General features: G+C 47.3%; 1 protein-coding gene across 3 annotated transcripts in view; it reads right to left on the bottom strand.

The window, feature by feature from the left end:
* NME6 (NME/NM23 nucleoside diphosphate kinase 6) overlaps nucleotides 1-27531 on the bottom strand; it is a 120525-nt gene that overhangs the window by 38563 nt on the left and 54431 nt on the right. For all 3 annotated transcript variants that reach the window (XM_063926641.1, XM_063926639.1, XM_063926640.1), the window contains exon 2: nucleotides 10396-10507. In XM_063926641.1, the coding sequence (XP_063782711.1) occupies nucleotides 10396-10482 (87 nt within the window). In that variant the 5' untranslated portion in view covers nucleotides 10483-10507. The remainder of the gene's footprint in view (nucleotides 1-10395; nucleotides 10508-27531) is intronic.

The following is a 27531-nucleotide window of genomic DNA, read 5'->3' as shown; positions in this document are numbered from 1 at the left end:
ATACAGTATACGTTCAATAGGATTTGCCTGAAAAGCATTGGGCCTGTCTGTCATAACTGCACTCCGTGAGTAACATAGTGAGATTTTACACTGCACTACCACCTAGTAAAATCACCTTTCCAGCTACTCCAGCAAATCAGTTTAGTTTGTCGGGTGTGGTACAGAAGATAGACAGTCATTGGGGTAATTATAGAAAAGTATCAGGTGCGCTGTCAGCAGCAGCTGGCAAAGGGATGGTCAAAAGTACCTGAAGACATAAATGAATCAAAGCAGCAATATACCGTACTGCACTGGCTGTTAAGTAAAAAAATTATATTGGGACGGCTTGTTAAGAATAACACACATTATATATATATATATATATATATATATATATATATATATATATATATATATATATATATATACACACACACACACACACACACACACATATATATATATATATATATATATATATATATATACACAATAAAATCCTATTCCATAAGAATTCATGAAGCCATACACTGTGCCTTGCCACTTGGACCTCCTCTCCACCATTGGCGATATTTGGTTCTCCTTTTGCACCTCTGAGATTTGTACTCCTGCATTCTTTGCCAGAACTGACCCACTCAGCATTTAAAGGAATTATGCATCGGGACTGCATCTTCAGTTCTGGCCAACCGGTAACTACCTTACGACTGGAAGTCTCTGGACATTGGTGAATATTATCCAGTGATACTGCTGTTTATCCCGGTGACATCTTTTGCCTAAATCGAAAAGCGAGTCTTAGCCAATTTTGTGGCACGAGGTTTAATACTATACATTTGGCTCACTTATCTACCAGCACAGTTTAATATGTGGCCTAGCACTTCTTCATGATTATCGAAATAGGATTTTATTGTATCTATATATATATATATATATATATATCTATCTATCTATCTATCAGAGGTTCCCAAATGCGGTACTCACGGCACCCCAACAGTCCAGAATTTAGGTATAGCCATGGCTCGGCACAGATGGTTAATCAAATTGACTAAGGTGCTAATTAAGTCACCTGTGGCCAAGCATGGATACATTTAAAACCTGGACCGTTGGGGTGCCTTGAGGACCGCGTTTGGGAACCTCTGGTATATATATTTAATAAATGTGATATTCTTAACAAGCCGTCCTAATATAATTTCTCTTACGTCCTAGAGGATGCTGGGGACTCCGTAAGGACCATGGGGTATAGAAGGGCTCCGCAGGAGACATGGGCACTATAAAGAATTTTAGAATGGGTCTGCACTGGCTCCTCCCTCTATGCCCCTCCTCCAGACCTCAGTTAGATCCTGTGCCCAGAGGAGATTGGGTGCATTACAGGGGCGCTCTCCTGAGTTTCTCTGAAAAAGAATTTTGTTAGGTTTTTTTATTTTCAGGGAGCACTGCTGGCAACAGGCTCCCTGCATCGTGGGACTGAGGAGAGAGAAGCAGACCTACTTAAGTGATAGGCTATGCTTCTTAGGCTACTGGACACCATTAGCTCTAGAGGGAGTCGGAACGCAGGTCTTCCCTCACCGTTCGTCCCAGAGCCGCGCCGCCGCCCTCCTCACAGATCCGGAAGATAGAAGCCGGGTGAGTATGAGAAGAAAGAAGACTTCTTAGGCGGCAGATCTTCCCTGAGGTAAGCGCGCAGCGGTAACGCTGCGCGCCATTGCTCCCACACACAACACACACTAGCAGGCACTGATGGGTGCAGGGCGCAGGGGGGGCGCCCTGGGCAGCAATGAAAACCTCTAAATCTGGCATTTATAAGTTTATGGGCTGCGGAGGCAGTAATTGTATAAATCCCCCGCCAGTTTTTATACTTTGAGCGGGACCGAAGCCCGCCGCTGGAGGGGGCGGAGCTTGGTCCCTCAGCACTAACCAGCGCCATTTTCTCCACAGAGATCTGCAGAGAAGCTGGCTCCCCGGTCTCTCCCCTGCTGAATACGGTGACACAGGGCTGAAAGAGGGGGGGGGGGGGGGGCACTTGTAAGGCGCAGTGAGTGTATTACACAGTAATTATATATATATATATACATATAAGCGCTATATTATCTGGGAAATTGTTTCCAGTGTCAGTTGGCATACTCTCTCTCTCTGTCTCTCCAAAGGGAACTGTCTCCTTACAGCTATAAGGTCTGAAGCGGAAGGCTCAGCTAAGGAGGAGGTGGAGCAGATGATTGTGATGTCTCCGTCGGCAACGCCGACTCATGATTGGATGGACATGTGGAATGTTTTAAATGCAAATGTGACCTTATTACATAAGAAACTGGACAAAGCAGAGTCCAGGGGAAAAGCAGAGAGTCAATCCACGGCTTTGACTGGGTCACAGGGCCCTTCTGGGTCTCAAAAACATCCCCTTATCCCAAATTGCAGACACTGATACCGACACGGATTCTGACTCCAGTGTCGACTACGATAATGCGAGGTTACACCGTAGGGTGGCCAAAAGTATTCATTATATGATTATTGCAATAAAAGATGTTTTGCATATCACAGATGACCCCTCGGTCCCTGACACGAGGGTGCGCATATATAAGGAAAAGAAACCTGAGGTGACCTTTCCCCCATCTCATGAGCTTAACGAGTTATTTGAAAAAGCTTGGGAAACTCCAGATAAAAAACTGCAGATTCCCAAAAGGATTCTTATGGTGTATCCTTTCCCTGCGCAGGACAGGGAACGTTGGGAATCCTCACCCAGGGTGGACAAGGCTTTAACGCGCCTGTCCGAGAAGGTGGCGCTACCGTCTCCGGACACGGAAGCTCTCAATGATCCTGCTGATCGCAGACAGGAAACTACTTTAAAATCTATTTATGCGCATACGGGTGCTTTACTCAGAACGGCAATAGCATCGACATGGGTGTGTAGTGCAGTTGCAGCTTGGACAGATACCTTGTCAGCTGACCTTGATACCCTAGACAGGGATACCATTTTATTGACCTTAGGTCACATTAAAGACGCGGTCTTATATATGAGGGACGCTCAAAGAGACGTTGGGCTGCTGGGTTCGAGAGCCAACGCCATGGCGATTTCTGCTAGGTGAGCCCTGTGGGCCCGCCAATGGACGGGTGATGCCGACTCAAAGAAGCATATGGAGGTTTTGCCATACAAAAGGTGAAGTTTTATTTAGGGAAGGTCTCGCGGACCTGGTAGCCACAGCTACCGCAGGTAAATCTACCTTTTTACCTTTTGTTCCCCCACAGCAAAAGAAAACTCCACAATATCAGATGCAGTCCTTTCGGTCGCATAAGTCCAGAAGAGGTCGGGGCTCATCTTTCCTCGCCAGAGGTAAGGGTAGAGGGAAGAGAGCGCCTGATCCGGCTAGTTCCCAGGAGCAGAAGTCCTCCCCGGCTTCTACTAAATCCACTGCATGACGCTGGGGCTCCATTGAGGGAGTCCGCGCCAGTGGGGGCACGTCTTCGACTCTTCAGCCAGGTCTGGGTTCTGTCAGACGTGGATCCTTGGGCGATGGAAATTGTATCCTAAGGCTACAAACTGGAATTCGAAGAGGTGCCCCCTCGCCGATTTTTCAAGTCGGCCTTGTCAGCTTCTCCCCCAGAGAGGGCAGTAGTGTTAGCTGCAACTCAAAAGCTGTGTCAACAGCAAGTGATTTTTTTTTTGTATAATCTGTTTTTATTGTAACAATATAGACTTACAACAAGTTGTAAATATAACTGGGTATCAATCAATGACAAAATGGTGTGACAACATGAGCGTATACAGATCGATAGTCACATGTTCTGTACAGTTATAGTCCACATTAACATTTTGGTTTAAGAAAACATAATAATGGATAGGTATGTAATAAGAAGAAGAAAAAGAAAAGAGAAGAGAAACTTCAAAAGATTGGGGTGACTGAACCGAGTATGTTAAGCAAAGGAGAATAAGACATGTGCCGTGATTCAAGCGTTAGGCTTATTCATCTAAGACCCTATTACCAATTGAGTCAAAAGTCGGTTCCCGTCCTCTACTCTATTTTGTGGAGGAAATGTAAGTCTTATATGATTCGGATGTCTTGTATTCTATCCAAGGCCACCACATAGCAGTAAATTCCGAGCGCCTGTCCCCAGCACTCATTAATACATCTTCCATGTTCATGTAGTAATCTAATCTGGAGAACCAGGTATTCCTTGTGGGGGGGTTGACAGATTTCCACATTGTGGGGATCACTGCTCGTGCGGCATTGCCCAGGTGTCGTATTAACGATGACTTGTAGGTAGAGATTGGGGTAGTGGAATGATTTAGTAGCCAAAAGGCTGGGTCAGACGGGACGGAGGTATGTAGAATGGTGTTGGAGGTTGAGATTACATCATCCCAGTAATTTTTGATAAGGGGACAGGTCCACCAGATGTGTAGCAGAGAGCCTAGGTCCCTACGACATCTCCAGCAGGTAAGAGAGTGGGGTGTCTGTACCATCTCATCAGGATCTTATATTGTGTTTCTCTGACTTGGATACAGATGGAGCTCTTATGGGTTTTAAGAAAGATAGAGTCCCATTCCCTATCCGAGAGTGAGATGTTTAGATCTCTTTCCCACTTTTGAATAAAATGAGGAGGCATCAGGGAGTCAGACGCACATAGGAGCTTATATAGGGTGGAGACAGTGTGTATTGGATTCATAGGGGCCACACACATTTTTTCAAACGCGGTCAGCTCCCTTGAAGCCTCACGGTATGCATTATTTGTATGTAGGAAGTGACGGATCTGTAGGAATTTCCAGAAATCTCTGTGGGATCTCCCATTTCTCTCGTATCTCCGAGAACTGTTTAACCCCGGATGGGTGGACCAACTGCCCCACTCTAAAGAGTCCCTCCAACGCCCAGTTTTGATAATATCCTAATGAGAGGCCCGGTGGAAAGGTCGGATTACTCAGAAAAGAGGTGAGGGGGCCAAAGACAGAAGAGATACACGATCTTCGTCGTATCTTCTTCCAAAAAGAAAGTGTAGGAGAAATGGTTGGGTGCGTATGTTGTAATTTGGGCAAGGTCGGGAGCCATGGGAAGATTTCCGGAAACAGTTGCACACATGAACCTTCTAAGACCACCCATTGTTTAATCTCCCGACTCCTGGTCCAATCCAAGACTCTGTTCAGGATAATTGCTTGGTAGTAAATTTCAATGTCTGGTAATAGAAAGCCCCCTTTCTGGGGAGGTCGAGTCAGGATTGACCTTTTGATTCTGGGTCTCTTACGACGCCATATAAATTGCTGGATCAAAGATCTCACGGTCCGGAACCAAGAGTCGGGGATCTGAATCGGTAAGGTCTGAAGAAGGTAAAGTAGTTTGGGTAGCGTGTTCATCTTTACAACATTGATTCTACCAAGCCAAGAAAGATTATGATATTGCCATCTGCAATAGTCGTTTCTAATGGCTTGGAGAATGGGGTGGAAGTTCAAGGACAGTAAACGTGCGGAGTCGCTGGATAGCTGTACTCCCAGGTATGTAATGTGGGAGTCCCTCCACTGAAAAGGAAACGTAGCTTTCAAGTCTGTTAAAACCGAATGGGGAGTTGAGATATGAAGAGCATAGGATTTGGATGTGTTGATTTTAAAACCTGATAGTGAGCTGAAAATGTCTAACTCGCTCATCAGGTTGGGGAGTGAGTGTGCGGGGTCTGTGACTGTCGCCAGCAGGTCGTCTGCAAATAGAGCAAGTTTATAATCTATATCCCCTACTTGTAGTCCCTTAATCTTGTCATTAGCCCTAATTGCCCTGGCCAGGGCTTCAATACAAAGGACAAAGATCAGGGGGGATAAAGGACAGCCCTGTCTCGTTCCATTACTAATTAGAAAGTTATCAGAGAGAGTCCCGTTAACCCGTACCTTTGCTGATGGTTGTGTATACAAAGATAGTATTCTGTGGAGGGCTCGTGGGCCCAACCCGATGTGCTCCAGCACCGCTCTCATGAAATCCCAATTTACCCTGTCAAAGGCCTTTTCGGCATCTGTGGACAGTAGTACAGTAGATATCTTACTGCTGGAGGCCAAATGGATTAGGTTGAGGAGTTTAGTCGTGTTATCCTTCGCTTCCCGACCGGGTACGAAACCCACTTGGTCGTTATGGACGAGCGACGGGAGAAATTCATTCAGTCTAAGAGCCATTAGTTTCGCGAAGAATTTGAGGTCTATATTAAGCAAGGAGATTGGCCTGTAGCTGGAGCACACTGAGGGGTCCTTTCCTTGTTTAGGGATCACCGTAATATGGGCCTCAAGTGATTGTCTAGAGAAGTGGGTCTCGGCGGATATGGAGTTAAAGGCCTGCAGTAATTTGGGAGCCAGCATTTCTTTAAACATCTTATAGTAGGTGGCTGTGAAGCCATCTGGGCCCGGACTTTTACGTAGGGGAGCGATAGAGATAACATGGTCCACCTCGGCTAAAGTAAAAGGTGCTTCTAAAGATTTCTGGGCAGATTTTGATAGTTGAGGAAATGCCACATCGGCTAGATATTTCCTGGCTCTTAACATATTGGAGAGAGGGTCGTGGGCCTGGGAAGGGTTACCCAGGTTATATAGGGTGTTATAGTAGCTTTAACAGCAAGTGATTATCACGGTTCCCCTAGTTCAACAGGGGAAAGGGTACTATTCAACCCTGGTCGTGGTCCCGAAGCCGGATGGCTCGGTCAGACCCATTTTAAATCTAAAATCCCTAAACCTGTACTTGAAAAAGTTCAAATTCAAGATGGAATCGCTCAGGGCCGTGATCTCCAATCTGGAAGGGGGGGATTTTATGGTGTCACTCTACATAAAGGATGCATACCTTCATGTCCCCATATATCCTCCTCATCAGGCGTACCTGAGATTCGCTGTACAGGACTGTCATTACCAGTTTTAGACGTTGCCGTTTGGGCTTTCCACGGCCCCGAGGATTTTCACCAAGGTGATGGCGGAAATGATGGTGCTCCTGCGCAGGGAGTCACAATTATCCCATATTTGGACGATCTCCTGATAAAAGCGAGATTGAGAGATCAATTGCTGAAAAGCGTGTCACTCTCCCTGAGAGTGTTACAACAGCACGGTTGGATTCTAAATCTGCCAAAGTCGCAGTTGATTCTAACGACGCGGCTATCATTCCTAGGCATGATTCTGGACACGGAACAGAAGAGGGTTTTTCTCCTGATGGAAAAAGCCCAGGACCTCCAGAACATGGTCAGACCTGCTGAAACCAAAAAGAGTGTCGGTTCATCAATGCACTCGAGCTCTGGGAAAAATGGTGGCAGCCTACGAGGCCATCCCCTTCGGCAGGTTTCAAGCGAGGACATTTCAGTGGGACCTTCTGGACAAGTGGTCGGGGTCCCATCTACAAATACATCAGAAGATAAGCCTGTACCCCAGGGCCAGGGTGTCTCTCCTGTGGTGGCTGCAGAGTGCTCACCTTCTAGAGGGTCGCAGATTCGGCATTCAAGACTGGGTTCTGCTAACCACGGACGCGAGCCTCCAAGGATGGGGAGCAGTCACACAAGGAAGGAATTTTCAGGGACTGTGGTCAAGCCAGAAGGCTTGTCTACACATCAACGTACTGGAATTAAGGGCCATATACAACAGCCTACGACAAGCAGAGAATCTTCTTCGCGACCTACCGGTTCTGATTCAATCAGACAACATCACAGCCGTGACTCATGTAAACCGCCAAGGCGGGACAAGGAGCAGAGTGGCAATGGCGGAAGCCACCAGGATTCTGCGCTGGGCAGAAAATCACGTAAGCGCTCTGTCAGCGGTATTCATTCCGGGAGTGGACAACTGGGAAGCAGACTTCCTCAGCAGACACGATCTCCATCCAGGAGAGTGGGGACTTCATCAAGAAGTCTTTGCAGAGATAACAAGTCTTTGGGGACTTCCTCAAATAGACATGATGGCATCACGCCTCAACAAAAAGCTTCAGAGGTATTGTGCCAGGTCAAGGGACCCGCAGGCAGTAGCGGTGGACGCCCTGGTAACACCATGGGTGTTTCAGTCGGTCTACGTGTTCCCTCCTCTTCCTCTCATCTCAAAAATATTGAGAATCATAAGACGAAAAAGAGTACAGACAATACTCATTGTCCCAGATTGGCCTCGAAGGGCCTGGTATTCAGATCTTCAGGAGATGCTCACAGAAGATCCGTGGCTTCTTCCTCTCAGGGAGGACCTGTTGCAACAGGGGCCCTGCGTGTTCCAAGACTTACCGCGGTTACGTTTGACGGCATGGCAGTTTAACGCCGAATCCTAGCTGGAAAAGGTATTCCGGAGGAGGTCATCCCTACTCTGATAAAGGCTAGGAAGGAGGTGACGACGAAACATTATCACCGTATCTGGAGGAAGTATGTATCTTGGTGTGAAGCCATGAAGGCTCCTACGGAAGATTTTCATCTGGGCCGTTTTATCCACTTTCTACAGACAGGAGTGGATATGGGCCTAAAATTAGGCTCCATTAAGGAACAGATTTTGGCCCTGTCTATTTTCTTTCAGAAGGAATTGGTTTCTCTCCCGGAAGTCCAGACTTTTGTAAAGGGAGTGCTGCACATCCAGCCTCCTTTTGTAACCCCAGTGGCACCGTGGGACCTTAACGTGGTGTTACGGTTCCTGAAGTCTCACTGGTTTGATCCGCTTCAAACGGTTGAATTAAAATTTCTCACTTGGAAGGTGGTCATGTTGTTGGCCTTGGTATCTGCAAGGCGGGTATCTGAATTGGCGGCCTTGTCCTATTTGATTTTCCATGTGGATAGGGCGGAGTTGAGGACTCGTCCTCAATTTTTGCCTAAGGTGGTTTCTTCATTTCATATGAACCAACCTATTGTGGTGCCTGTGGCTACGGATGACTTCGAGTATTCCGTGTCCCTGCATGTAGTCAGGGCCTTAAAAATCTATGTAGCCAGGATGGCTCGGGTTAGGATACAGAAGCACTGTTTGTCCTGTATGCAGCCAACAAAGTTGGCGCTCCTGCTTCGAAGCAGACTATTGCTCGCTGGATCTGTAACACGATTCAGCAGGCTCATTGTACGGCAGGATTGCCGTTACCAAATTCGGTAAAGGCCCATTCCACTAGGAAGGTGGGCTCTTCTTGGGCGGCTGCCCAAGGCGTCTCGGCTTTACAGCTTTGCCGAGCAGCTACCTGGTCGGGTTCAAACACTTTTGCAAAGTTCTATAAGTTTGATACCCTGGCTGATGAGGACCTTGCGTTTTCTCCGTCGATGCTGCAGAGTCGTCCGCACTCTCCCGCCCGGTCTGGAGCTTTGGTATAAACCCCATGGTCCTTACGGAGTCCCCAGATTCCTCTAGGACGGTAAATCTTTTTCTCCTAGTCCGTAGAGGATGCTGGGCGCCCGTCCCAGTGCGGACAAAATCTGCAAGGCTTGTATATAGTTGTTGCTTGCATAAGGGTTATGTTACAGTTTAGATCAGTCTTTAGCTGATACTGTTTTGTTCATACTGTTTACTGGTTGCGTATATTCCAGGTAATACGGTGTGGATGGTGTGGGCTGGTATGAATCTTGCTCTTAGATTAACAAAATCCTTTCCTCGTATTGTCCATCTCCTCTGGGCACAGTTTCTATAACTGAGGTCTGGAGGAAGGGCATAGAGGGAGGAGCCAGTGCACACCCATTCTAAAATTCTTTATAGTGCCCATGTCTCCTGCGGAGCCCATCTATACCCCATGGTCTTTATGGAGTCCCCAGCATCCTCTACGGACTAGGAGAAAAAGATTTACCGGTAGGTTTAAAATCTTATACTTTTCACTTATCAGCCAGTGCTGGTATATTGCTGCTTTGGGTCATTGGGGTAAATATACTAAGATGGGAGTTATATTTAAGATAGGATGTTGCCCATAGCAACCAATCAGATTCTACTTCTCATTTATCTAGCACCTTCTAAAAGATAATACCTGTAATCCGATTGGTTGCTATGGGAAACATCCAATCTTAAATAGAACTCCCATCTTAATAAATTTACCCCATTAAGTCTGCACCATAAGATCGATAGGTTCAAAAGTTCGACGCACTATTATTTATTGGGGGTGTTATTTTGTGTTTTTAAAAATATTTTACCCGAATTTGTTGTAATTAATTCACTCGCCGCACGTTGGGCTCAGTGACTTGCTCCGCTTTGCTCACCACAAGGTTACTAAAGGTAATAGATTGTGACATGGACAGTAAATGCATCAAAAGTTGTACACAATTGAAAAAATGTGGGTCGACCTTTTTCATGTCGACCTATTGACTATCTAGACACTATCTCTACAGTTTGTTAACTTAAACTGACAGGAAAGAAGGTGCCAGTACTGCAGAAAAGTGGAGAAGCCCCAGGTAAAATGCCTACATAGGGAAGCACCAGTAGCTCCGCCTCAGGGGGTTGCGTAAAATATTTCTATAGCAGTTTTCCATAAGACATTACAATGTAACAGACAAAAGGTTTACTTCAGATATAACTGGATGGGCCACAGCATCAGGCTTGATTACAGCTAGAGTAAGCTGCAGTGAGCGGGTCCAGCGGAATGTGGCCATGATGAAATGTAGACAGAGACAAAACCTGTTGGGAAAAGAACACATATGAGTCACACATACAACAAGAATCTTTACTCAATACAATTGATTTCAATGATATTTTCTAGTGATCACTCTAGGTGCCAGGAGATTATCAGTGAGGAGGGAATATTTAAATTTTGAAGAGCAAAATTTTAAGACGTGATATATCGCTATATTAATATATATACACATACATACATAGATGTAGCAAAACAACGTCTAAAATTTTGCTCTTCAAAATTAAAATATGCTGTCTGCACTGATAAGCTCCCTGCACATAGAGTGATCACTGTTTTCCCAAAACAGTACAAACTATCATGAAAATAGGAATTTAATACCTACCGGTATATCCTTTTCTCGTAGTGGATACTGGGGATCTGTACTTTAGTACCATGGGGTATAGATCGGGTCCACTGGAGCCTGGCACTTTAAAACCTTTAGTGTGTGTATGTGTGTGCTGGCTCCTCCCCTCTATGCCCCTCCAACCATACTCAGTCTAGTATAGGCCTGTTGAACGGTCAGCCTGAGCCAACGAGCAATTGATTGCTTAGAAGCCGGACGACCAATCTTGGTTGCATCATAAAGGACAAAGAGAGAGTAAGATTTCTGATGACGTGCAGTCCTTTTGACATAAATCTTCAGAGCCCTCACCACATCCAAGGACTCTGGTCCAATGGAAAAGTCAGCCAACACCGGAACCACAATGGGTTGATTGACATGAAAAGTTGAAACCACTTTTGGCAAAACCTGAGGATGGGTCCCGAGTTCCGCCCTGTCTTCATGAAAAATCAAATAAGGGCTCTTACAGGATAAAGCCCCCAGTTCAGAGACACGTCTGGCAGATGCCAATGCTAACAACATCACCGTCTTCCAGGTGAGAAATTTCAACTCCACCCTATGTAAGGGTTCAAACCAGTCCGATTGAAGAAAGGACAGAACCACATTGAGATCCCACGGAGCCGTGGGAGGTACGAAGGGTGGTTGCATATGAAGAACTCCTTTTAGGAAAGTTTGTACTACCGGCAACATGGCAAGTTGTTTCTGTAAGAAAATAGAGAGCGCCGAAATCTGGACTTTGATGGAGCCTAAACGTAGGCCCATATCCACTCCCGTTTGCAGGAAAAGTAGAAAACGACCAATTCTAAATTCCACGGGAGAAACCTTTCTACTTTCACACCAGGAAAAGGAGATTTATGGTAAGAACTTACTTTTGTTAAATATCTTTCTGCAAGGTACACTGGGTTCCACAGGGATAACATCGGGGTGTAGAGTTGGATCTTGATCCGAGGCAACAACAGGGTAAAAGCCTTGACTGTTCCCAAGATGCACAGCGCCGCCTCCTCTATAACCCCGCCTCTGTGCACAGGAGCTCAGTTTTGTTAACCAGTCCAATGCAGTAGCAGGTAAAAGACGACAACCGTTAGTAGCCACATACACCACATTCTCACGACAGGAGAATGTATCAGCAGCTAATGCCACACAAACCCAAAGAAGCTAAGTGCATCAGGGTGGGTGCCCTGTGGAGCCCAGCGTACCTCGCAGAAAGAGATTTAACAAAGGTAAGTTCTTACCATAACTCTCCTTTTCTGCAGCGGGGTACACTGGGGTTCCATAGGGATAACATCAGGGATGTCCTAAAGCAGTTCCTCATGGGAAGGGATGCACTGTAGCGGGTACAAGAACCCGGCGTTTAAAGTAGGCATCCTGGGAGGCGGAAGTATCGAAGGCATAGAACCTTATGAACGTGTTCACCGAGGACCACATAGCCGCCTTGCACAATTGTTTAAGGGTCGCACCACGGTGGGTCTCCCAAGAAGGTACAGCAGACCGAGTAGAATGGGCTTTAATGGTAGCAGGAGCTGGAATGCCAGCCTGTACATAAGCATGTGCAATCACTATTCTAATCCATCAGGCCAGATTCTGCTTATTAGCAGGCCAGCCACGTTTATGAAAACCAAAAAGGACAAAAAGAGAATCGGATCGCCTAAGAGAAGCCGTTCTCTTCACATAAACATGGAGGGCCCGTACCACATCTTTGGAAGATAAACCCGGAGAGGTAAAGGCCGGGACCACAATCTCTTGATTAAGGTGGAAAGATGACACCACCTTAGACAGATAACCATGGCGAGTTCTAAGAACCGCCCGGTCACGGTGAAAAATCAGAAAAAGTGACCGACAGGACAAGGAACCCAAGTCTGAAACCCATCTAGCAGAAGCAATAGCCAGCAAGAACAAGACCTTAAGAGTAAGCCACTTAAGGTCCGCAGATTCAAGAGGTTCAAACGGAGACTTTTGCAAGGCATCCAGAACAGACAAATCCCAAGGAGCCACAGGAGGGACACAGGGAGGTTGAATCCGCAAAACACCCTGAGTGAATATATGAACATCAGGCAGAGTTGCAATTTTTCGCTGAAACCATATCGACAAGGCAGAAATATGAACCTTGAGAGAGGCCAGACGAAGGCCTAAGTCTAGGCCCTGTTGCAGGAACGCCAAAAGTTTGGCCGTACTGAACTTGTATGCATCATAATTGTTAGTTGCACACCAAGCAAAGTAAGAATTCCAGACCCTATGATAAATCCGAGCAGAAGCCGGTTTACAGACCTTCAACATAGTTTGAATGACCGCCTCAGAAAAACTTTTGGCCCTCACAACGGAAGCTTCAAGAGCCACGCCGTCAAAGCCAGCCGGGCCACATCTTGGTAGACACAAGAGCCCTGAACGAGGAGGTCTGGGCGCTGTAGAAGTAGAAGAGGACGCTCTATCGAGAGACCCTGCAGGTCTAAGAACCATTGCCGTCTGGGCCACGCCGGAGCAATGAGAAGTAGTATTCCTCCTTCTTGCTTGAACTTCCTTATCATCCTGGGCAGAAGGGACACCAGAGGGAACACGTACAGCGGCCGAAAGTTCCATGGAATTACCAGCGCGTCCACGAATGCTGCTTGAGGATCCCTGGTCCTTGCTCCGAAGACCGGAACCTTGTGATTGTGTCGAGACGCCATCAGGTTCACATCTGGTAGGCCCCACTTGTCCAGTAGAAGCTGAAAGACTTCTGGATGAAGGCTCCACTCTCCGGCGTGTACGTCCTGATGACTGAGGTAGTCCGCTTCCCAGTTGAGGACTCCCGGATGAACACTGCCGATATGGCTGGCACATGGCGCTCCGCCCAAAGTAGGATTTTTGATACTTCCATCATTGCCATGCGGCTTCGAGTGCCGCCTTGATGATTTATGTACGCCACTGTGGTGGCGTTGTCCGACCTTACTTGAACAGGCCTGTTCTGTACGAGGGGCAGGGCCAGTGTCAGAACATTGAACACTGCCCGCAACTCCATAATGTTTATTGGTAGGAGAGACTCCTCCCTGGTCCACTGAGCCTGAAGAGAGTGTTGCTCCAACACCGCGCCCCAACCCCGCAGACTGGCATCGTCGTCAGAAGGACCCAGTTGGAGATCCAGAAGGGACGGCCCCTGCTCAGTTGCTGGTCCTGTAGCCACCAGCACAGTGACAAGCAGTCCTCCGGAGTCAAGGAGATCATGTGAGTCCTGATCCGGTGAGGCAGGCTGTCCTATTGGGAGAGTATCAACTTCTGCAGAGGGCGGGAATGAAATGGAGCGTACGCCACCATGTCAAAAGCCGACACCATGAGGCCTAGTACTTGCATCACGAGTGTATCGACACACGTGGGTGAGATAGGAAGCATCTTATCTTGTCCTGAAGTTTCAGGACCTTCTCCTGAGACAAGGACAACCGTTGGTTGTGGGTGTCCAACAATGCCCCTAGGTGCATCATGTTCTGAGCAGGGACCAGTGAGGATTTCTTCCAGTTGATGAGCCACCAGTCGGCTTGTAGGAATTGGACCGTTAGTTCCAGATGACAGAGGAGAACCTCTGGAGAGTTTGCCGGGATAAAAAAAAGTCGCCCAGATACAGCAGGATCCTGATACCCCGACGGCAGAGTAGAGCCGTCACGACCGCCATGACCTTGGTGAAGATTCTGGGAGCTGTGGTCAGACCAAAAGGTAAGGCCTGGAATTGAAAATGTAGGTTGCCAATAGCAAACCGTAGGTATTGCTGATGTGACACTGCAATAGGTATATTGAGGTAAGCATCCTGAATGTCCAGGGATATCATATAGTCCTTGGGCTCCAAAGCCAGAACAATAGAGCGAAGAGTTTCCATACGGAATTTGGAAACTTTCAAAAACTTGTTCAAAGACTTGAGGTTGAGAATGGGCCGGAGGACCCATTCGGCTTCGGTACTAGGAACAGCGTAGAATAGTACCCCCCTGCCTCTCCGAGCCAGAGGCACCAGCACAATCACTCCTGTATCCAGGAGAGATTGCACCACCAAGTGGAGAGTTTTTGCTTTTACCTGATCCAAAGGGTTGTTTGTTGAGCAAAACTAGTGAGGGGGACATTTCTTGAAAGAGATAACGTATCCGTGAGTGACGACTTCCCTTACCCAGGCGTCTGAAGTGGTCTGTAACCATACCTGAGCAAACCGTAGAAGTCGGCCTACCACTCTGGGATCCCCCGGAGGGAGGCCCGTCCCGTCATGCTGCAGGCTTGTCTGTTTTGGAAGCAGGCTGACGGGCAGCCCAGGCACGTTTGGGTTTGGGCTTGCCGGTTTTGGAAGTGCGAGCCTGTTTTGGGTATGCCTGACCCTTTGCTTTACCTGGAGGTCGAAAGGAACGAAAGGAAGTACTCTTAGCCTTCAGAGCCGAAGGAGAAGTACTAGGCAGTCTTAGCTGATGCTAATTCAGTCACAATCTTGTTGAGCTCTTCCCCAAAAAGAATGTTTCCCTTAAAAGGAATTACCTCCAAGGTCTTTTTAGAGTCCAGATCTACTGACCAGGACCGCAACCATAGAATTTGGCGAGCCAGAATGGACGTAGTAGCTGCCTTCGCCACCTGCATCAGATGCCGCCTCCTGAATATAATGAGAGGCTGTAATAATATATGAAAGACATTGTCTAGCATTATTAAGCAAATTAGACGGTATTTCCGCTTCAACTTACTGAACCCAGGTCTCTATAGCTTTAGCAGCCCAAGAGGCCGCAATACTAGGCCTATACACAGCTCCGGCATGAGTGTAAATAGACTTTAAGCAACCCTCCACACGCTTATCCATCGGTTCCTTCAGGGAGGTGACGGTCGTGACAGGCAGAGCAGAGGAGACCACCAGACGCACAATTTGTGAGTCCACTGGCAGCTGTGTTTCCCAATTTTTACTTAACTCTGCAGCGAGGGGATAACGAGCTAGCATCTTCTTAGACAAGGAAAACTTATTTCCCGGATTTTCCCAGGATTCCTGACGAATATCAACCAGGTGGTCAGAATTAGGTAAAACTAATTTAGTAACCTTCTGACGTTTAAACTTATCTGGTTTCTTAGAGGTAGCTGGAGGCTCTTCCTCATCATCGATTTGAAGTATCAGTCTGATAGCCTCCAAGAGGTCAGGGACATCCACCTGTGTCAGAGATTCCTCATCAGAAGCATCTGCATCAGTGTCTGAAGGGTCAGTGTAAGCGCCATCTTTATCGGATGAGTTATCCGAAACATGTGTGGATTGTGAGGAGGTAATGGCCCGCTTAGATGATCCCTTGGTCTTAGGCGGGCGAGAGTCAGGATTTTGTTTAGCTAGTGACTGATTTAATTGCTGTAACTGAGAGGACAGAGTATCTGCCCATGGTGGGTTAACTGCAGGGACAATATGTGACTGTAATGGCACAGGAGGTCCCACAGGTGGCGCAAGTCTAGTTACTAGCGTAGTCAGTAAATTAGAGAAAACAGCCCAAGGTGGGTCTTGATTTGCCCCCGCTGCTGACTGACCATGGGGTATAAGACCCCCAGTACTTGAACCCTCAGCTGCTACGTTTTTCTCCGAGTAATCCGTGGCATCAACACTGCATGGTGCAGGATCCGCCATGGATTTATCACCCTGTGTAGCAGACATTATATGTAAGAGTAGCCTCAGGGTGCAATAAGTACAATATAAGCAGACAAACTACCTGACAAAAAATCCCCTGTATAGTGTGACTGCTAGGCAGAGCACAACAGAAGATTTAAGAGGTATGTGGTGACTGAAAAACACAGAGAAAAATACCAAAATAGTATATCCTGTGAAACACTATATTATATGATAACCCTGACGCACATAGCCCCCTTCAGGGTACAGAATATACTGATAGCAATATGTGTTGGATACACGAAATAGAGATCACACAGCAGCTATTGGCACACACTCAGTCACATATACAATGCAGAAATTATTACAAACAATAAAACTGCACTGGACTAGCAATACTAAGTACAAACAGTACCACGAAGTAAAGCTATATACAGGTTGAGTATCCCATATCCAAATATTCCGAAATACGGAATATTCCAAAATACGGACTTTTTTGAGTGAGAGTGAAATAGTGAAACCTTTGTTTTTTGATGGCTTAATGTACACAAACTTTGTTTAATACACAAAGTTATTAAAAATATTGTATTAAATGACCTTCAGGCTGTGTGTATAAGGTGTATATGAAACATAAATAAATTGTGTGAATGTACACACACTTTGTTTAATGCACAAAGTTATAAAAAATATTGGCTAAAATTGACTTCAGGCTGTGTTTATAAGGTGTATATGAAACACAAATGCATTCTGTGCTTAGACTTAGGTCCCATCACCATGATATCTCATTATGGTATGCAATTATTCCAAAATACGGAAAAATCCGATATCCAAAATACCTCTGGTCCCAAGCATTTTGGATAAGGGATACTCAACCTGTAATAGGATTTTGATAACCTACCGGTAAATCCTTTTCTCCTAGTCCGTAGAGGATGCTGGGGACGACATCAAGACCATGGGGTATAGACAGTTCCGCAGGAGCCATGGGCACTCTAAAGACTTTTCATTGGGTGTGAACTGGCTCCTCCCTCTATGCCCCTCCTCCAGACCTCAGTTGTAGGAACTGTGCCCAGGGAGACTCACATTTCGAGGAAAGGAATTAATTACTTAACTAGTGGTGAGATATCTACCAACTCACACCCTCAACCATGCCGCACACATGGCATTCAACATTAACTAAACTGCAGGTAAAGTACGCACTGGGACGGGCGCCCAGCATCCTCTACGGACTAGGAGAAAAGGATTTACCGGTAGGTTATCAAAACCTATTTTCTCATACGTCCTAGGGGATGCTGGGGACGACATCAAGACCATGGGGTCTATACCAAAGCTCCAGTACGGGCGGGAGAGTGCGGATGACCCTGCAGCACCGATTGACCAAACTTTAGGTCCTCATCGGCCAAGGTGTCAAACTTATAAAATGTAGCAAATGTGTTTGACCCTGACCAAGTAGCTGCTCGGCAAAGTTGTAAAGCCGAGACGCCCCGGGAAGCCGCCCAGGATGAGCCCACTTTCCTAGTAGAATGGGCCTTCACCGACTTAGGTACCGGCAAGCCTGCCGTAGAATGAGCGTGCTGAATTGTCCCTCTGATCCAGCGCGCAATAGTCTGCTTAGAAGCAAGATGCCCAATATTGTTGGGAGCATACAGGACAAACAGAGCCTCTGTTTTCCGTAACCGAGCTGCTCTTGCGACATAAATCTTCAAAGCTCTAACCACATCTAGAGACTGTGACTCAGTGAAAGTGTCAGTAGCTACTGGCACCACAATAGGTTGGTTTATGTGGAAGGACGAAACCACCTTTGTAAGAAATTGTTGACGAGTTCTTAACTCTGCCCTATCTTCATGGAAGATCAGGTAAGGGCTCTTGTGAGACAAGGCCCCCAACTCATAAACCCGCCTTGCGGATGCCAAGGCCAAAAGCATCACCACTTTCCAAGTGAGAAACTTCAATTCTATCTCCTGCAGAGGTTCAAACCAATCTGACTGAAGGAACTGCAATACCACATTAAGGTCCCATGGTGCCACTAGAGGCACAAATGGAGGCTGGATGTGCAGAACCCCTTTCAGGAACGTCTGAACTTCTAGAAAGGAGGACAATTGTTTTTGAAAGAAAACGGATAAGGCCGAAATCTGGACCTTGATTGACCCCAATCTAAGGCCCGCATCCACACCAGCCTGCAGAAAAATGGAGAAAACGTCCCAACTCAAACTCTTCCGTAGGAGCCTTCTTGATTTCATACCAAGACACATATTTTCTCCAAATACGGTGGTAATGTTTAGACGTTACTCCTTTCCTGGCCTGAATAAGAGTGGGGATGACTTCCTTAGGAATACCCTTTCAGGCTAGGATCCAACGCTCAACAGCCATGCCGTCAAACGTAGCCGCGGTAAGTCTTGATACACACACGGCCCCTGCTGTAGTAGGTCCTCTCGAGGAGGAAGAGGCCGAGGATCTTCTATGAGCAACTGCTGAAGATCTGGATACCAAGCCCTCCTTGGCCAGTCTGGGGCAATGAAGATTGCTCAAACTCTTGTTCTTCTTATTATTTTGAGAACTTTTGGAATCAGTGGAAGTGGAGGGAAAACATATACCGACCGAAACACCCACTGGGTCACCAGTGCATCCACTGTTATTGCTTGAGGGTCTCTCGACCTGGAACAATATCTCTGAAGCTTCTTGTCTAGACTAGATGCCATCATGTCTACTTGAGGAACTCCCCAAAGACTTGTCACCTCTGCGAAGACTTCTTGGTGGAGGCCCCACTCTCCTGGATGGAGATCGTGTCTGCTGAGGAAGTCTGCTTCCCAGTTGTCCACTTCCGCAATGAAAATTGCTGACAGAGCTCTAACATGTCTTTCTGCCCAGAGGAGAATCCTTGTCACCTCTGCCATTGCCGCTCTGCTTTTCGTTCCGCCTTGCCTGTTTATGTATGTGACTGCTGTTACATTGTACGACTGGATCTGCACGGGATCTTGAAGATGTACCGGTTGTAGAAGGCCATTGTAAATGGCTCTCAATTCCAGAACGTTTATGTGAAGGCAGGCTTCCTGACTTGACCATTTTCCTTGGAAGCTTTCCCCCCTGTGTGACAGCTCCCCAGCCTCGGAGACTTGCATCCGTGGTTATTAGGACCCAGTTGTGAATCCCAAACCTGCGTCCCTCTAGTAGGTGAGAACTGTGTAGCCACCACAAGAGCAAAATCCTGGCTTTGGGGGACAGGATTATTTTCCGGTGCATGTGTAGGTGGGAACCGGACCACTTGTCCAACAGGTCCCACTGGAATACTCTGGCATGAAATTGGCCAAACTGTATGGCCTCGTAGGCCGCTATCATTTTCCCCAACAACCGAATACATTGATGGATTGACACGCTTGTTGGTTTCAATATTTGTTTGACCATTTTCTGGATTTCTAGAGCCTTTTCCACTGGAACAAATACTCTCCGTACTTGTGTCCAGAATCATCCCTAAGAAGGACAATCTTGTCGTCGGTTCCAACTGCGACTTTGGAAAATTCATGATCCAACCGTGTTGTTGGAGTATTGACAGGGAGAGTGCGATGTTCTGCACCAACTGTTCCCTGGATCTCGCTTTTATCAGGAGATCGTCCAGATAATAAGAATTTACTCACCGGTAATTCTGTTTCTCGTAGTCCGTAGTGGATGCTGGGAACTCCGTAAGGACCATGGGGAATAGCGGGCTCCGAAGGAGGCTGGGCACTCTAGAAAGATCTTAGACTACCTGGTGTGCACTGGCTCCTCCCACTATGACCCTCCTCCAAGCCTCAGTTAGGTACTGTGCCCGGACGAGCGTACACAATAAGGAAGGATTTTGAATCCCGGGTAAGACTCATACCAGCCACACCAATCACACCGTACAACTCGTGATATGAAACACAGTTAACAGTATGAAACAATAGAGCCTCTCAACAGATGGCTCAACAATAACCCGATTTAGTTAACAATAACTATGTACAAGTAATGCAGATAAACCGCACTTGGGATGGGCGCCCAGCATCCACTACGGACTACGAGAAACAGAATTACCGGTGAGTAAATTCTTATTTTCTCTAACGTCCTAGTGGATGCTGGGAACTCCGTAAGGACCATGGGGATTATACCAAAGCTCCCAAACGGGCGGGAGAGTGCGGATGACTCTGCAGCACCGAATGAGAGAACTCCAGGTCCTCCTCAGCCAGGGTATCAAATTTGTAGAATTTTGCAAACGTGTTTGCCCCTGACCAAGTAGCTGCTCGGCAAAGTTGTAAAGCCGAGACCCCTCGGGCAGCCGCCCAAGATGAGCCCACCTTCCTTGTGGAATGGGCATTGACAGATTTTGGCTGTGGCAGGCCTGCCACAGTATGTGCAAGCTGAATTGTACTATAAATCCAACGAGCAATAGTCTGCTTAGAAGCAGGAGCACCCAGCTTGTTGGGTGCATATAGGATAAACAGCGAGTCAGATTTTCTGACTCCAGCCGTCCTGGAAACATATATTTTCAGGGCCCTGACAACGTCTAGCAACTTGGAGTCCTCCAAATCCTTAGTAGCCGCAGGCACCACAATAGGCTGGTTCAGGTGAAACGCTGACACCACCTTAGGGAGAAACTGGGGACGAGTCCTCAATTCTGCCCTATCCATATGGAAAATCAAATAAGGGCTTTTACAAGACAAAGCCGCCAATTCTGATACTCGCCTGGCAGAAGCCAAGGCCAATAACATAACCACCTTTCATGTGAGATATTTCAGATCCACGGTTTTTAGTGGTTCAAACCAATGTGATTTTAAGAAAAACTCAACACCACGTTGAGATCCCAAGGTGCCACAGGAGGCACAAACGGGGGCTGACTATGCAGCACTCCTTTTATAAATGTCTGAACTTCAGGTACTGAAGCTAGTTCTTTTTCTGAAAGAAAATCGACAGAGCCGAGATCTGTACCTTAATGGAACCCAATTTTAAGGCCCATAGTCACTCCTGCTTGCAGGAAATGCAGAAATCGACCTAGTTGAAATTCCTCTGTTGGGGCCCTTTCGGCCTCACACCATGCAACATATTTTCGCCATATGCGGTGATAATGAGTTGCTGTAACCTCTTTCCTGGCTTTAGTAAGCGTAGGAATTACTTCCTCCGGAATGCCCTTTTCCTTCAGGATCCGGCGTTCAACCGCCATGCCGTCAAACGCAGCCGCGGTAAGTCTTGGAACAGACAGGGCCCCTGCTGCCGCAGGTCCTGACTGAGTGGCAGAGGCCATGGGTCCTCTGATATAAATTCTTGAAGTTCTGGGTACCAAGCTCTTCTTGGCCATCCACGAGTATCGTTCTTACTCCTCGCCTTCTTATTATTCTCAGTACCTTTGGTATGAGAGGCAGAGGGGAGAACACCTAAACCGACTGGTACACCCACGGTGTTACCAGAGCGTCCATAGCTATCGCCTGAGGGTCCCTTGACCTGGAGCAATATCTTTTATAGCTTTTTGTTAAGGCGGGACGCCATCATGTCCACCTGTGGCCTTTCCCAATGGTGTACAATCCTATTGGAAGACTTCTGGAGGAAGTCCCCATTCTCCCGGGTGGAGGTCGTGTCTGTTGAGAAGATCTGCTTCCCAGTTGTCCACTCCGGGAATGAACACTGCTGACAGTGCTAACACATGATTTTCCGCCTATCGGAGAATCCTTGTGGCTTCTGCCATCGCCATCCTGCTTTTTGTGCCGCCCTGTTGTTTACATGGGCGACTGCCGTGATGTTGTCTGATTGGATCAGTACCGGCTGGTTTTGAAGCAGAGGCCTTGCTGGCCTCAGGGCATTGTAAATGGCCCTCAGATCCAGAATATTTATGTGTAGGGAAATAAACTGACTTGACCAAAGTCCCTGGAAGTTTCTTCCCTATGTGACTGCCCCCCAGCCTCAAAGGCTGGAATCCATGGTCACTAGGACCTAGTCCTGTATGCCGAACCTGCGGCCCTCTTGAAGATGGGCACTCTGCAGCCACCACAGTAGAGATACCCTGGTCCTTGGAGACAGGGTTATCAGCCTATGCATCGGAAGATGCGATCCGGACCACTTGTCCAACAGGTCCCTCTGAAAAGTTCTTGTATGGAACCTGCCTAATGGGATTGCTTCGTAAGAAGCTACCATTTTTCCCAGGACTCGCGTGCAATGATGCACCGCTACCTATTTTGGTTTCAGGAGGTCTCTGACTAGAGATGACAACTCCTTGGCTTTCTCCTCCGGGAGAAACACTATTTCTGGTTTATGTCCAGAACCATCCCCAGGAACAGTAGACGTGTCATAGGAACCAGCTGTGACTTTGGACTGTTTAGAATCCACCTATGCTGTTGTAGCACTTTCCAAAATAGTGCTACCCCGACTACCAACTGCTCCTTGGACCTCGCCCTTATAACGAGATTGTCCAAGTACGGGATAATTACAACTCCCTTTTTTTGAAGGAGTATCATCATTTCGGCCATTACCTTGATAAAACGCCCTCGGTGCCATGTACAGTCCAAACGGCAGTGTCTGGACTTGGTAATGGTAATCCTGTACCACAAATCTGAGGTACTCCTGGCGAGGATGGTAAATGGGGACATGCAGGCAAGCATCCTTGATGTCCCGGGATACCATGTAATCCCCCTCGTCCAGGCTTGCAATAACCGCCCTGAGCGATTCCATCTTGAACTTGAATTTTTTTATGTTCAAGGATTTTAAATATAAAATGGGTCACACCGAACCATGCGGTTTCGGTACCCCAACCCGAGTGGAATAGTAACCCCGTCCTTGTTGAAGTAGGGGCACCTTGAGAATTACCTGCTGGGAATACTGCTTATTAATTGCCTCTAGCACAGCCTCCCTGCCTGAGGGAGTTGTCAGCAAGGCATATTTTAGGAAACGGCTGGGGGGAGACATCTCTAATTCCAGCTTGTACCCCTGAAATACTACTTGGAAGAAACAGGGATCCACCTGTGAGCGAGCCCACTAATTGCTGAAATTTTTAAGGCGGCCCCCCACCGTACCTGGCTACACCTGTGGAGCACCCGCGTCATGGTGTGTACTCACAGGAGGCGGGGGAAGAATCTTGATTCTGGGAACAGGCTGACTGGTGCAGCTTTTTCCCTCTACCCTTGTCTCTGTACAGAAAGGAAGCGCCATTTGACCCGTTTGCTTTTCTGAAGCCGAAAGGACTGTACCTTTTTCTGTGAGGAAACCTGAGGTAAAATTATTTCTTCCCAGCAGTTGCTGTGGATACGAGGTCCCAGAGACCATCCCCAAATAATTCCTCACCCTTATAAGGCTCTCTATGCGCTTTTTAAGTCAGCATCACCTGTCCAGTGACAGGTCTCTAATACCCTCCTGACAGAATGGACATTACATTTATTTTGGATGCCAGCCGGCAAAATATCCCTCTGTGCATCCTCCATATATAAGACAACGTCTTTAATATGTTTTTATGTTTGCCAACTATTATCCCTGTTTGACAGGGTCACCAACCACGCTGCAGCAGCACTATCTGCAGGTCTCAGTCTAGTACCTGAGTGTGTAAATACAGACTTCAGGATAGCCTCCTGTTTTTTATCAACAGGTACCTATTAAAGTGGCCGTATCCTAAGACGGCAGTGCCACCTTTTTTGACAAACGTGTGAGCGCCTTATCCACCCTAGGGGATATCTCCCAGCGTAACTTATCCTCCTGGCGGGAAAGGGTACGCCATCAGTAACTTTTTTATAAATTACCAGTTTCTTAACGGGGGAACCCACGCTTTTCACACACTTCATTTATTCATCTGATGGGGGAACAAAACACTGCCTGTTTTTTCTCCCCAAACCTAAAACCCATTTATAGAGGTTAAAGTCAGAAATGTATAACACATTTTTTATTGCCGGGATCAAGTCCCGGATTGGATTGTGTATATGTCTCCACCTTGTCGACACTGGAGTCAGACTCCGTGTCGACATCTGTGTCTGCCATCTGAGAGAGCGGGCGTTTTTGAGCCCCTGATGGCCTTTGAGACGCCTGGGCAGGCGCGGGCTGCGAAGCCGGCTGTCCCACAGCTGTTACGTCATCCACCCTTTTATGTAAGGAGTTGACACTGTCGGTTAATACCTTTTACCTCTCTATCCACTCTGGTGTCGGCCCCACAGGGGGCGACATCACATATATCGGCCTCTGTTCCGTCACCATATAAGCCTCCTCATTCAACATGTCGACACAGCCGTACCGACACACCGCCGACACACAGGGAATGCTCTAAACGAGGACAGGACCCACAAAAGCCCTTTGGGGGGACAGAGTGAGAGTATGCCAGCACACACCAGAGCGCTATATACTGCAGGGACTAACTGAGTTATGTCCCCTATAGCTTTATATCTATATATATAATGTATACTGCGCCTAAATTTAGTGCCCCCTCTCTCTTTTTTTAACCCTTGTAGACTGCAGGGGAGAGCCAGGGAGCTTCCCTCCAACGGAGCTGTGAGGGAAAATGGCGCCAGTGTGCTGAGGAGATAGGCTCCGCCCCTTTTTCGCGGCCTATTCTCCCGTTTTTTATGGACTTCTGGCAGGGGTATTTACCTCATATATAGCCCCTGGGGCTATATATTGAAATATTTTTGCCAGCCAAGGTGTTTTTATTGCTGCCTCAGGGCGCCCCCCCCCCAGCGCCCTGCACCCTCAGTGACCGGAGTATGAAGTGTGTGAGAGGAGCAATGGCGCACAGCTGCAGTGCTGTGCGCTACCTTGGTGAAGACTGAGTCTTCATGCCGCCGATTTTCCGGACCATCTTCTTGCTTCTGGCTCTGTAAGGGGGACGGCGGCGCGGCTCCGGGACCGAACATCAAGGCTGGGCCTGCGGTCGATCCCTCTGGAGCTAATGGTGTCCAGTAGCCTAAGAAGCCCAATCCGGCTGCAAGCAGGCGAGTTCGCTTCTTCTCCCCTTAGTCCCTCGCTGCAGTGAGCCTGTTGCCAGCAGGTCTCACTGAAAAGAACAAATTCTAAGACTATAACTTTCTAAGAGCTCAGGAGAGCCCCTAGTGTGCATCCAACCTCGGCCGGGCACGAAATCTAACTGAGGCTTGGAGGAGGGTCATAGTGGGAGGAGCCAGTGCACACCAGGTAGTCTAAGATCTTTCTAGAGTGCCCAGCCTCCTTCGGAGCCCGCTATTCCCCATGGTCCTTACGGAGTTCCCAGCATCCACTAGGACGTTAGAGAAAAGGAATTATATGGACTCCTTTTTAACAAAGGAGGACCATCATCTCCGCCATCACCTTAGTGAATACCCTCGGTGCCGTGGAGAGTCCGAAAAGCAATGTCTGGAACTGGTAATGGCAATCCTGTACCTCGAATCTCAGATAAGCTTGGCGTGGAGGATAAATGGGAACATGCAAGTAAGCATCCTTTATGTCTACTGACACCATGAAGTCCCCCTCCTCCAGACTGGAAATCACTACCCTCAGGGATTCCATCTTGAACTTGAACCTTTTCAGGTAGAGATTCAGATTTTTCAGGTTTAAAATCGGTCTGATCGAGCCGTCCGGCTTCGGAACTACGAAAAGGCTTGAATAAAAAACCTTCTCCTTACTGTGCCATGGGTACCAGGACAATGATCTGATCCTGACATAATTTTTGAATTGCCGTTGTTACTGTCTCTCTTCCCGGAAGAGAAGCTGGCAAGGTCGATTTTAAAAATTGGCATGGGGGGACGTCTTGAAACTCTAGTTTGTACCCATGGGACACTATTTATAAGACCCATTGGTCCAGGCCAGATTTAATCCAGATTTGGCTGAAAAGTTTCAGACGTGCTCCCACCCGAGCGGACTCCCGCAAGGGAGCCCCAGCATTATGCTGCAGATTTGGCAGAAGCAGAGGTGGACTTCTGCTCCTGCGATCCGGGAGACGCTGCAGATTTCTTTCCTTTTCCCCTTCCCCTTTTCTACCTGCAAAGAAGGGGGAACCTTTGGCCTTTTTGTATTTGTTGGGCCGAAAGGACTGCATGTGAGAGTGATGTGTCTTTTTTGCCGGTGTAGGAGCATAAGGCAAGAATGTCGACTTACCTGCGGTAGCCGCCGAGACTAACGCATCCAGACCATCACCAAACAAGGCCTCACCTTTATACGGAAGAGCCTCCATATTTCTTTTGGAATCTGCATCAGCATTCCACTGGCGAATCCACAACGCCCTCCAAGCAGATACTGCCATAGTAGCGGTTCTTGATCCCAAGAAACCAATATATTTCATGGTTTCTAGTACGTACGCAGCAGCGTCTTTGATGTGACCTAACGTTAGGAGTATCTCGTCTCCATCTATTGTGTCAATGTCTAATGACAAGTTTTCTGACCACTTTTCAATAGCCCTACTCACCCACGCACAGACAATGGTAGGCCTGAATAGTGTCCCATTGGCCACATCAATAGATCACCTCACTCACTTGCGGTCTGTCGGCTCCTTAAGTGAAGCCATTCCAGGCGCAGGGAGAAACACCTTTTCTCTTTTATGACAGGGCCCTGTCTAAAATGCGGGGCGACTCCCACCTTTTGGAAAAAGGTAAGCTGTCTGAATTCCTTTTGGGAATCTAAAATTTCTTTTCAGGTTAAATCAGACTCCCTCCAAGAGACTGTTCAACTCCTGAGGTTGAGGGAAATTACAATACTTCTTTACTAAAGTAAACCCTCTCCTTGTCGTAAAAGATGGGGCTTCGTAACTTCTACCACCTCCTTTATAGCTAAAACATGTCTTGAATGCTTTTTGCTAACTTAGGACCTATTCCCCTGGAATAACTAGTGTCGACACATGAATCAGAGTCCGTGTCTGTATCAGTTTGTACTACTTGTGCAAATTTGTATGTGACCCAGAGGGGTCCCTGTGGATGAAAGGCAGAACTATTAAAAATCACATCTTCAACAGATTATATTCAGTTTTCTGTATGAGATTCAGTCCAACCTCTTACTGATATGATTCACACTATCATGTAACCTTTTACCCAGTCAGGCTCTTGGTGTCATATTACACCTCTGTGTCCCTAACATGTCTCCACAGAGTTCCCTGCCACAGACATGTCACACACGTGCAGAACCACACCACAGACACTCCGGGATTTATAGGGGACAGACCCACAGTAAAATATGTCAGAGGG

This window comes from Pseudophryne corroboree, chromosome 6 (assembly GCF_028390025.1).
Source record: "Pseudophryne corroboree isolate aPseCor3 chromosome 6, aPseCor3.hap2, whole genome shotgun sequence".
NCBI classification, from domain to species: domain Eukaryota; kingdom Metazoa; phylum Chordata; class Amphibia; order Anura; family Myobatrachidae; genus Pseudophryne; species Pseudophryne corroboree.
Note: the sequence above shows the minus strand (reverse complement) of the source record. Positions and strands in the feature narration are given on the sequence as shown.